At 40.9% G+C, this 12,940-nt stretch overlaps 1 protein-coding gene across 1 annotated transcript in view; it reads left to right on the top strand.

Annotated features, from left to right (window-relative positions):
* Window positions 1-12,940, top strand: part of LOC311592700 (uncharacterized protein) — a 56,793-nt gene that overhangs the window by 39,163 nt on the left and 4,690 nt on the right. Inside the window, 7 exon segments of the mRNA XM_084773420.1 lie at window positions 2,617-2,734; window positions 4,209-4,407; window positions 5,248-5,357; window positions 8,349-8,485; window positions 8,622-8,768; window positions 10,157-10,228; window positions 11,466-11,537. Of these exon segments, the coding sequence (XP_084629546.1) occupies window positions 2,617-2,734; window positions 4,209-4,407; window positions 5,248-5,357; window positions 8,349-8,485; window positions 8,622-8,768; window positions 10,157-10,228; window positions 11,466-11,537 (855 nt within the window).

Below are 12,940 nucleotides of genomic sequence, written 5' to 3'. Positions count from 1 at the left end.
TGTCAAATAGCAGCGAGAGGTCTGCTTGTGCTTGAGAATATGTGTGAGTGAGATGCGCAGAGGCTAACACAGCTCTTTGGAAGCCTTCTGGAAAGTTTTTGTGTTTCCTTTCAAACCCCAAGTTGTTTTAGTTTGAGACCACCAGGCAGTGTATCACTTATTCCATAAATGGTCTTGTGATAAAAAGCGGTAGAGCTACAATTTCATTTCCATTGCTCTGTTGTGGAGCTGCGATAATTTGTGCTTTTCAAATCAAGGCACCGAAATTAAGGAAGCATCTAAACAAGTTAAACAAGCCATACTGCTGCTACTTGTTAGACCTGCAGTTTAAATTCAGGCCCGCCTAACACACCACTATAATTATAGCCACTGCAAAATAAACCTTGCCAGGGAACAGGGTGGAGAGTCGACTTGCAAATGACTGAGGTGATATCACTGGACGCTCCTCAGACCTACCTAATATCTCCATCAAAAAAGAAAACTTTGGTTTTGGAAGCTGAAGTCCCTTTTTATAGGAACTTTCTTTTCTTCTAGTGCCCCTTCTCACCACCCTACCCTGCCCATAGTTTCTAACACTAACAGCCTGTGAAAAAAGAGGTTTTGTTTTTTTTTTTCTGAATCTCCATAGTACTATCAGGCTTCCTTGAACTCTCCAGTGGCTGGCATAGTCTCTAAGACTTACAGATTGTAGAAGAAAGTTCTGATTCTACAGAGTACAAATATCAGGCTTTTTTTTTTCAGCTGGTGCTTGTCCTCTCAGTACACTATTGCATATCTTCAGGAGTCCAGAACATTCCACACAAAGTCCTCTAGTTTACTAAGAATGAGCCACTTTTCCTTTTTCTTTTTTCTTTTATTTTTCTTTTATTTTGCTTTTCCTGAGACAGGATTTCTCTGTGTAGCCCTTGCTATCCTAGAACTCTCTTTTTAGACCAGGCTGACCTCAAACTCATAAGGTTCCCCCTGCCTCTGCCTCCCACATGCCACACCTTCTTGAAGTATAATTTTAATGCACATAACTGGTTACACAAACCTCCCAGGAGCCCTCTAAGATTTTGTGTATGTATCTTAGCTCTCCAAGTGTCCCCAGTGGTGATTCTTGAAGGGATAGTCTCCAGAACAAGCAGCTGCTGCAACATCTGGAGGTATCAGTGTTTTGGATCCATCCCAGACCTGCCAAAATGCTGAGAACGGAGTTCATTAATCTGTGTCTTGTCAAGTCCACTAAGTTGGTTTGATGCATGAGCAAACCATTTTAAATTAACTATGCAATAGTGCTATGCGCATGCAAGAGAACACACACACACACACACAAACACATACAGAGAGAGAGAAAGAGAGAGAGAGAGACAGAGACAGAGACAGAGAGACAGAGACAGACTATATTCCATAATATTCGGTTAGTTGAGGTTTAATTGCATATTTATTAGGTTTTAATTATATATAATGCCTACCGAGTAGTTAGCATCAGTGTCAGGCACTGTATTTAATGTTCCCTGCATAATCTTTGCCTTATCCTATACAGAGCAAACTAGAGGACTAAAGTAAGAACAGTAGCTAATGTTTTCATTATTATAAAGCCAATTTGTGTATTGGGTGAGATCTCAGGGTGAGACCTTGGCATTTTTTCTTAATGACTATGCTTGTTGCCCTATGTTCAGTGTTGGGCCTTTGACACATGATTTGTCCTCTCTTCCTTGTTTTGCAGCATCCCCTGATTGAAATGGCCCCCTCCTCTGAGATGGTGACAGATGGCAAGAGCTGTGAGAGTGCTTAGAAAAAAAAAGAGTATCAGCTGGCAGTACTATCTGTAGTAGAGATGTTTAGCCTATGGTCCTGTGAGGCAGGAAGGAGTCTGACCCCTTAAACTGCATACAAGAAATGTTTATGCATAGCATTTATGTCATTCAATGGTTTTTCAGTCTAAAAGCTTAATAGTTACTGTTTTGTTTTTTGGTCAGTGATTTTTTTTTTAAACCAAAAATCTGAGGGACTGTGGGACCCAAGAATGTCCCCAAGTCACTCCAGAACAGCTGTTGCAGTACAGTGGCCTGGTTTAACCTGAGCCCAAGAATCTACATGTCCATTGGCCCTGAACGATTCTGAGCCACATCCAAGCTTTGAGGTCTGTGTTGTGGCTCAGTGTTTTTCAAACATCAGAACTCTGTGGAGATCTTCTAAGACACAGATTGCTGGGATCCACTCAGAGTTCTTAATACAGTAGGTTCCATTGCCATGCTCAGCCTTCCTAGCAAGTGATTAGGGGAGGCTGACAGAATTACCCCCCGACACCCAACTTCTGAAAACCATGATCCAGCTCATCCTCTATATGAAGAGTTAAAAAGAAATGAGGGAGATGGGGTGTAGCTTCTTGGCAGAGCACTTGCCTAATTTGTGAGGCCCCAGGTTTGCTCTACAATACTGCAAAATATAAAAACTAATCAAACCTTCCAAGGAGGATTGGCTGGTTTGACTAAAGTAGTATCAGTTAGTGAACAGCAAAGACCATCTCGCAGCAGCAAAGAAGCATCTTACTCTTGAGTCATTGGGACTATGGCCATGTAGACATGGGCTTTCAATAAATGGTGAGGATTTTGTGTGCTTGTCTTTCCATAGAGTGAAATCATCCAACACAAGGGTTATCCCTGCGAGGAGTATGAAGTTGCCACTGAAGATGGGTACATCCTTTCTGTGAACAGAATCCCTCATGGACTGACACATTTAAAGAAGGAAGGTATGGTTGACACAGTGTCACCCCCGCCATAATACCAAGTGCTTTATTTCCTTTGTCTTGTATGATTTTCTGTATAACTCAGCCATACACAGCTGTGTGTCTAGACTAGAAAGTCTATGCTAATACTTACTAGTATGTGGCACTCAAACCAAGATATTTGTCAGAGTGTAAGACCGTGTTCTTAACTGGACACATGTTATTGGCGTTTGTTGGAAAAGTTCAGAATTCTGTTTATTCCAGTTTGTACTTGTGTAGCCTTCTGAAAATAAGCATGTTTAACACTAATTGCATAGCTGTACTTGCAGTTTTCCAAGACTCTTCTCCCTTGACCATCCTAGTCAGAACACAGCCTTGTGCCATCTGTTAACCTCTGGCCTCATACCTCATACATTCCCTTACGATGCCTAAAGGCATACTTTCTTGATAATTTATTGTCTTTTTCTCCTTCATCAGAGTGGAAACTCAAAGAAAGCAGAGACTTCCCCTATTTCTTTCAAGGCCACACCAGCAGCTAATACAATGCTGAGCATAGTCTTGGGCCTAACAAATTTATCTGTGAGATGAAGGCATGAAACGTGCAAATAAACTAATACCCTCAGAACAGAGATTTTTCACTAAGTTCCACCAATCCTACAGGCTTAGGCAAGGCCTGCTTCTTCCTGTCATATGACTGTGTTGATAACTAAGTGTGGAGACATACACCTACACTACTCAGGCATCAAGTACTGACAGGCTGCTGACTGGTCACACAGCATAAGTTTTGATGTTCAGAAAGCCTTTTAGTCCAATTGATGTGCAATACATTAGCCTAATGGCTCATGTGCTTACAGTTCCCATGACTTCCCAATAGGCCATAACTTACTTATTGCTTATTTATTTGGGTTCTGACAACACCTTGCTATGTAACACAGGCAGACCTCAAACTCTTGATTTTCCTGAACTAGCCACTTCAGTTCTCTTGTTACAGGTGTGTGCCACCACACCCAGATTTTATTCTGATAGACACATTTCCCTGAAGTGTGGATCATTTTTGCATGTGGAGCCATAGTCATTAGATCATTTTTTATGTATATAATGAATGTGTATTGATCATTATAAAATACCATCTTCTGAAACCATTCTAATATTTTCAGAAGACAGTTTAATTCTAAAAGTTCCTAAAAACAAAACAAAACAACAACAACAAAAAAAAACAGTTATCGAAAGTGCATTTTAGTGCCTTATTTTCTTTAACTGGCAGTGTGCCATTTTTTCTTTGTGATTTATTTTATTTGTTCATAACAAAAATCTTATTTTATGATGACAAGGAAATTAAAACACAAAAACACTAAATGGGTTAGTGAGATAATCAGCTAGCAGGCAGTAAAAGAAAGATTTTCACATAGACTTTTCTGGTACACAAGTCCTTATATGTAAAGAAAGTAAGAAGAGCAGAGGGCATGCAACACCAGTTGGAATTTTCTCTTGTCTGCAGGGTCCAGGCCAGTGGTGTTACTGCAGCATGGCCTTCTTGGAGATGCTAGCAACTGGATTTCCAACCTGCCCAACAACAGCTTGGGTTTCATTCTGGCTGATGCTGGCTTTGATGTATGGATGGGAAACAGCAGAGGAAATACCTGGTCTCGCAAGCACAAGACTCTATCCATAGACCAAGATGAGTTCTGGGCTTTCAGGTACAAGGACACTTTGAGGATGCAGGTGGATACAAATGTGCCTGGGAAAACTGGGTAAAGAACTGTGACTTGTGGCATTTAGATTTCTCGTTTAGTTGTATCACCAATGTCCCAACTTGATATGCCCCAGCTTTCTTAATTATCTCATAGTGCTTTGGGTGGGTGTGGGATAGACTGAGTTTCCCAAGGGCTAGCTAATGCATTATAAACAGTGGCTAGCATCAGGTGATTGACACTGGAATGAGAAAAGTATAGATCCATATCCACATGAACGGTTGTCTAGGATTAACTCTCTCATATATGACAACCCAGCCAACAGCTTCAGGAGATGAGACCAAGTGTCATTAAATATGGATCTATTATTCTTTGTGTGTCATCAACTTAGTGTTTCTCATAGGCTTACACAAGTTTCTAATGTCCTTTCTTAACCACTGATGTTCAACTGTTCTTTATCTATTTCATCAGATAAGGCTTCTTATACACATCCAATATTTGTCCTACAAAGAAATCTGCATTTCCTCTGCTGTGCTATTGTACTTACAGAGTAGAACATACATGCCTCACATTAGGAAGTGGCTTGTGTGTTCAAAACTATCCAATAATCATCACCTATGACAGCATCCAGAGATAATAGATAGTCCTAATACTCCATGGCCCAACAGTCACCGCAAGTTTAAAACAAGTCCATCTTGAGGGTTGGGAAAAACACAAGAACAAGCTAGCAGCAGTGCCACTAGGGGAGAACTTGTTGGCAGATGCTGTGGGTGGGAGGAAAGTGATTCCAATTGTGTTCTGTCTGTATTATAATTGTCATATAACTTTGTCTTTTCCCCCTTGTAGTTATGATGAAATGGCTAGGTTTGACCTTCCCGCTGTGATAAACTTTATCTTACAGAAAACTGGCCAGAGAAAGATCTATTATGTCGGCTATTCACAGGGCACCACCATGGGTAGGTTCAAAAGAACACAGAAGTTAAGCCTGTGGCTTAACCAAGTTTTGGCTGGACTCAGTCAATTACTCCTCTTACTTGGCCTTTTCCTCTTTGGTAGCTCTAAAAGCTTCAGGGAATAGAAGCTGAACTGAAGGAGGCCTGGGAGGTGGTAGAAAGAGGAAAAAGGTGTGGATGTAAACACCATCTCTGCCATTCTTTTGATAATATCCCAAAGCAAATCCTTTATTACACTGGCCTAAATTTCCTCATTTGCAAAGTGGAGATAATAATTCTCTCTTAAGGGGTTTCTAACTGCATAGACTATTAATATAATAATGAATACTACCATATTAGTGAAGGCAGGGGTTTTGTTTAAAACACAGTTGTAATAGAAGTTTATAGTCCATGCTATGGCCTCAATGAATGTGTTCAGCGAATGAAGCCTTGAATTCAAAGTTGGCTTCACAGCGAGCAGTTAGAAGGACACAAAGTGTTGCTGTTGAAGGACAAGCAGGACAATGATGTTAGCTCAAGGTTCTTTCTTCCCGTCATTACCAGTGTCCAGGATTAGGTGCTTAGGTCCTGCTTTGAATCTGAGACTTAGATGACAGTACCTCAGGATAAGATCACTTACAAGGGGAGACAGAGTTGGGGCTCTTCTGGCCTCATATCAGTCCCAAACCAATTGGTAAACACTTGCTGGACTTGGATTAGGAGAAAGACTAATCTTTATCGTTGTTCAGAGGCTAAAATCTGAGTTGAGGACAGTACAGTTTTTCTTAGGAAACCTGTGTACTTTTTAGTGAAGGTATCTTGTCTAGTTACCAGGACAGGGTGTATGTTCATTAGAAAGATGAAGTTTAGTGGGTTCAATAGCATCGTATATTGTTTTAGTTTTCACAATAATGATAACTGCCTTATATGCATACTTGCTAACTGCTTGCCATTATAAATGCATCATTTTCCTTCATCTCTGAACAAGAATATATGGAAGACATTAACATCTTCATTTTGCAGATGAATAAATTTTTAACATAATGAAAGAACTGGGGATATAACAGTAAGCTGCTAAGCCAGGAACTGCACTTGTGCATGTCAAATAACCAATATTTAGTGAGAACAACACAATGAATAGGAATTATATATATATATATATATATGTCTTACTTTCATCTCTACAACCATTGGGGATTATTAAGTCAAATCATTTAAAGAACAGCCATGAATACCTTTTGAGGCTTGCTATCACACTGAAGCATTATAAATTCAGGCCAATAGCATTTAGTCAGCACTGGATAACTCCTAGGATGCTTGCTGTTGTCTTATCTCAACAATATACCATGGTGCCAGAAGACAATGCAGTCACTCTGATCATAAGTACTGACTCACCAGGTGGTTCCCTTCTGACAAAGTTCTTATTGATCATTAAACAGTGTCACCAACTTACCTTTTAACTAGCTCTTTGTTTGCCATGAATACAATGGCCATTAACTCTTCCTGAAATGACTCAGGTTTAGGCTCTGTCCTCACTCTAATAAAGGACTAAAGGACTTAATATTCGTAATTTTAGAAATTCAGAGGAGAAGAAGCCAGAGTGAGAAGGAGAAAATCTGTTGTATGTGCAAGTCCAACATCTTATAGGAAAGTTCATGTGTACCAAATTGTCAGCATTTTCCCTAAAATTGATTCAGCCCAAGGACACTCAACATACAGAGTGGCAAAGACTAAACTGGATATAACAAAGCTCTAGACAGCAACTTTTCTCAAACAGACAGCATAATTTATACATAAAATTAACCTGACTCTGAAGAACAGTTAGCACAGTATAACTGGCTACCTTTATGTATCTTTCTCTCTTGATTTTTAACGATAACATCACTGCCAGTATCTATCGGAATTATGTGGCTTACTAGGGCTTCTTGGGTTTTATTCATGCAACCAGATCATTTCCTATAAAAATTTCTAACAATCACCATGAATCATTATGCACATCATCCAACATCACATAAAAATAAAGTTTTATTGGGAACTGAAAGTTCTAATGGCTGCTCGAACTGAGAACTCAAACTCAGTGAGGCTCTAAAGGATGAGAGAAGCGTAGGTTTTACACGTCCCTTATGTTAATTTTGGGTAACAGCAACAGGCTGTTAGTGTTGCTAGCTCTCATTAAACCACCAACAGAAAGGGTTTCATATCTCTACAATCCAGAGGTCTTTTTGAAATGCCTTTTCTATACGCAAATTGTTCAGCTTAATATCAAGGTAAAGGTGCTGATGGCAAGGCTAGATGCTGTTTTTAGAGGAATGAATGAGTGAAAGAACAAAGATTAGTCTAAAGATAAACCATGGGGTGCTAAGATAGAAACAGAACTTCCTAGTGTGAAGAACAATTCTCCTGGGAGAGGTTATTTATTGTTCTCGGACCTTAACCCTTGAGGAGAGTTCTAATCTGGTTCAAATGAATCTGGTGAGGACAGGCAATGTATATTCCCATCCTTTTGTACTTAGTATAGTTGAGAGAGCTAGAGATAATGACAAGTCTCTTCTTGTGTCTGCCTTTGCATATGGCTAGCAAAGCTAATTAGCTGCAGAGACCTGAATAGAAGGATCCTGCCTTCTCTCACACCAGTCACTTTCTGTGAACTAGACAGAGGTCATGAGTCAAGGCTTTCTCACCCCCATTCCTCCAGCTGGAAATATCAGCCTAAACAGAGAACTGCATATATCCATGATGTCAAATGTAAGACCTGCCCTGGCTTCACGAGACAGCCTTTCTCTCCCATAGGCTCAGCAGAGATCTTCACTAAGCAAGAATATCTGGGGAAATTGCTCCCTTTGTTTGGATGCTGGAGCGGAACAATACTACACCCCTAAAGCCTACAACTGCATCAGGGGAAGGTTAAGACATAATCACGCATAATCATTAAGGAATTTTGGCAGAAGTAAAATATGTGTTTTCTGAGTTCTTAGATTTTCGGTATCGACGGTGATAAATTTTTCTGTCTTGCAGGCTTTATTGCATTTTCCACGATGCCAGAGCTAGCTCGTAAAATCAAAATGTATTTTGCCTTAGCCCCTATAGCCACTGTTAAATATGCAAAAAGTCCTGGTACCAAATTTCTGCTGCTGCCAGATATGATGATCAAGGTATGTGAAAGTCCAGATGCCTGTGGCTGCAGGAAAGCCTTTCAGCCTCGTTTCTCGTGATGCATGCTTTAAATGGAAGCCATTTTTCTGCTTGGGTATATTATAACAGACATTGTTTCATCTCTTGCCATTACAGGGATTATTTGGCAGACAAGAATTTTTATACCAGACTCGATTTTTCAGACAGCTTTTTATTTACCTTTGTGGCCAAATGATTCTTGACCAAATCTGCAGCAACATCATATTACTTCTAGGGGGCTTTAACACGAACAATATGAACATGGTGAGTAAGAACTTCATTTCCTAAGCAAAGTTGGCCATTTGTAGCCCTGTTTTTTGAAATGAGCTAACACCAGCCAAGGGTTAGAGAAATGGCATGTGACGTATAATTTGCAATTTCCAAACTGTAAGAAAATGCTGGGCAAGCTTCAGGAGAGGATAATGCAAGGTTAACGTGAAAGCATTGCTAGACTCTGATTTGACAGATTATAGACAAGGTTGGAAACCTACAGGAAATAAATACTTGAAGAAAAATAAACAGAAAAAAATGAAAGTCAATCAACCAGACATTACCCATCTCCGTGCTCCATGTGGGAGCATTTGATTGTACTTATGGTCCTTAATGGAAATAGGTATGTCACCTTGGCTTAGGTATGGCTACTGGGGGCATCACAGACTGAGTGCCCTAGCATGTATGAGTTGGAGGTTAAGGTGCAGAATGACGTGGCTAGAGATAATTCCTAAAGAAGAAAGGAAGTTGGACTTGGCAGATGGAAAGTGGGGCTGGGAAACAACTTCAAAATGAGCTGATGTTGACCCTTTAGGACAATGATTCGCAACCTCTGGGTCCTGGCTCTACACGGGTCACATATCAGAGACTTACATTATGGTTCATAACAGGAGTACAATCACAGTTACGAATAAGCAACAGAATGGTTTTATGGCTGGAGTCACCACAACATAAGGAACGGTGTTAAATGGCTGCAGCATTAGGAAGGCTGAGGGCCACGGCTCTAGGATTTGTGAGTGTGGCCTAACGCTACAGGGGTGATAATGAGGAAGACTTGAGCCAAGGCATGGCTCTTAAGGCAGGAGGTCCCTGTGAGGGCTGATGCAGAGGGCTGCCTGTAGCATTCTCAATGACGGGAGAAATGCCTTCCATTCCTAAGAATTTTTCTTAAAAAAAAAAAAAAAAAGAATTTATAGCCACCATTTAATAGGCATTTGCATTGCACCAGGATAAACTGGTCCTGAAACTAAACCCATGAGACAAGTATTATTAATGTCTCCACTGTACATGTTAGCATACTAAATTTAGGGGTTAATTAACTTGCCCAGATCCACACAAAAAAATAAATAATAGCACTCGGTCTACTTCTATAGTGCTTATCCTAAATATCTCTAGTAAAATTGCTTATTTATTTTTGTTTAATTGATTTTCACAGTGTTAGGGGGAAAACTAATAAGGTCTGTTTTAACAAGAATCTATTCTCAAATGAACAAAACCATTTCATAGGAAGGCAGTGGCGGTTGGTTGACATGAGCAGGCACTGTTCTGTTTAGTAGATTTATGGATGCTTTATTTAATGGTGTTTCAACTTCTTAGCCTGACACCATGGAGGTTTGCTGTTGACATCTGGTCCCATGAATCATCATTATGCTTTGTTACAGAGCCGAGCAAATGTGTATGTCTCCCATATGCTTGCTGGGACATCTGTGCAGAATATTCTCCACTGGAGTCAGGTAAGAATGCCGTGCTTAGCCAGATGTGGTTGTGCATGCCTGTAATCCCAGCACTCAGAGAGTCAGAGGTAAGTGGATTGCTGAAGCTAGAGGCTAGCCTGGTCTACAAAACATGACCAGGTCAGCAAGGCTACATAGGGAAACACTGACTGGAAAAAAACAAAGACAAGCAAACAAATAAACAAACAAAAAGAATGCCCAACTTGCAGTCCTGGGTAAGAATCCTTGCATATTTTGTCTGAGTCATCACATAGCCTGGTAGTTTCTGTTTATCTTGAGTTAAAAATCTGGCCACCGATATTTGAATGTGAACTGAGTTGAACTTTCCAGATACTTTCCGCAAGAGAAGAAAGTGGCTTAAGCCTTTCTTTAGTACATCTGGAAAGTAGGATGATTCAAATGAGACCCCTCTCTGTCTCGAGTCAGAGTCCCAAAGACTAATGAAGGAAATTATTCTTTGAATTGTTCTTTTCCGCTTTTTCAGCAACATAAGCAACCAAGAAGGAAAATGTTAAGGTGTGGGAACAACTACAGAAAGGAGTTTTCACAGGAGCTCTTGGTGTTGCAAGCTTTACATTCTGAGAAGAGAAATCTGTGTGCTCATGTGTGTGAATGTGCATATGTGTATGTGTGCTTCCGTGCATGCGTGCGTGCGTGTGTGTGTGTGTGTGTGTGTGTGTGTGTGTGTGTGTGTGTGTTTTCTGGCTGGCTGGCTGCCACACTGTCTGCATGTCTGTCGGACTGTCTGTATCACTGCCTGTCTGTTTCTCTGTTTGTCTGACTGTCTGTCTGCATCTGTGTGTATGTGGAGGGGTGAGGAGAGACAGAGGGGGTCAATAGGAAACATCAGCAGTACATGGTTGCCCAGGTGTAGAGTGCGGTCATATCACAGCCTCTGGAATTGTCGCAAACACCCATCCACAGTGATCCACCAAAGATGCACTTCCTGCAATAGACTGGAATGGGGACGCTCTGCTGCACTCCACATTGCTTGTTAAAAGAGCCAGATTCTTCCTGCTTTGCAGCTTTCTAAAAGCTCCCAGTGTGGAGCCGGAGAATAGTGCATGTTCTCACAGCTGAAGACAGGGTGTGCATTTGAATACCCATCTCTCTCTCTCTCTCTCTCTCTCTCTCTCTCTCTCTCTCTCTCTCTCTCTCTGTGTGTGTGTGTGTGTGTGTGTGTGTGTGTGTGTGTATGTGTGTGTCTAAATATCATGTTTTCTCTCTTTCATTGTAGGCAGTGAATTCTGGGGAACTTCGTGCCTTTGACTGGGGAAGTGAGACCAAAAATCTGGAGAAATGCAACCAAGTAAGACTCAAATACAAATACAGCACCCTTCAGAAATGTGTGAGAAGGAAGATGCAGTGACAAGTTATTTCAGATACAGGAATAAAATACATAAATTCAAGCACAAAAGATGATAGTTCAAGTTTAGCTACAGCTGAAAATAGGAAAGTGCACAGCTTAGCCAGCAGCCTCTTCATTTCTGCAAGGAGTGGGAGGCCTGTTTAATTGAGCCTGTAGCAGGAGCAAAGCACCCAGTATGCTTGGGAGCAAGATGGGGTTGAGTTAGTCAGGGATGAATGCATACTAAAGGAATCCTTTTAGAAACAAACATGCATGTAGAGATGCTATGATGGTGGGACATAGTAAAAGAGCCTGAAGCAGTAAGTGAGGATTCCTATTTATCATGGCTCTGCCCCTCATGCCGGTAGGATTGTGGATAAGCTGCCATGAGTCAAGATTTCCCTACCTAAAGTAGAACTCACTGTATCATGTAATCCTTAAGACGCCTTTGGGGCTGGGGAGATGTTCCACAGGTAAGAGGGCTTGCTGAGCAAACATGAATTTGGGTTCCCCAGCATGTACATCAAAAGCCAGGCACAGCCAAGCAAATCTATAACCTCAATGCTGAAGGTTGAGAGTGGGAACAGGAGGATTGCTGAGGCTTCTTGACCAGGAAACCAGTTGCTTCCAGATCCAGTGAGATCCCTATCTCAAGGGAGTGGGACAAACAGTGACAGACAAGCTGCTCCATGCCCTCCTCTGGCCTCCATCCATGCACACAGTGCTTATGTGTATGTGCCTGCACACACTGTGCACACTTAGATAAACCAACACGCACGCGCATGCACATGCACACACACAAGTTCTTCCTGATAATACTTTTAATGAATATGAATTTCAAGATAAAATACAAAAAGAAGTACACACAAATAGTATTGCATTATAAGGAGTATGAAATAAAAATGTGGAGAATCAGACTGAGTAAGTATGTTCTTTTGAGTATAAAACTCTCACTGATGATTTCTGGTTGCCATGAAAATAGACATAAAGATTAGTCATAAAGTCTGAAGTGGAAGGGGCAGAGTAGACACAGCCTAAACTTTCTTTGAGGTCCCGCATTATACTTAACATTCAGTGCAGAACCCATCTAAATGTAAATTCTTGGCAAACTGAATGAACTGTGTGGTTTGTGCTTGGATACCAAAACTCAGTCATGTTTTCTAACGAACTCTCTTGACATCACCCTTGACTGTCTTCAAAACCTGTAAGAGAGAGCATTCAGGTTCTAAGACATTTTTCACTTATAAGGATTTTGTGGGCTGAGTTCTAGAGAAACTAATGAAAGCTGAATAGGCACGAGAAAATGACAGTGAAGGCAAGAGAAAACAAATGGGTGGGGAAATGCCACATAATGGTGTCAACTA

Source organism: Acomys minous, assembly GCF_964271855.1.
Source record: "Acomys minous genome assembly, chromosome: 2".
Taxonomy (NCBI): Eukaryota; Metazoa; Chordata; class Mammalia; order Rodentia; family Muridae; genus Acomys; species Acomys minous.
The sequence above is the reverse complement of the archived record's forward strand: the minus strand, read 5'-3'. Positions and strand labels throughout refer to the sequence as shown.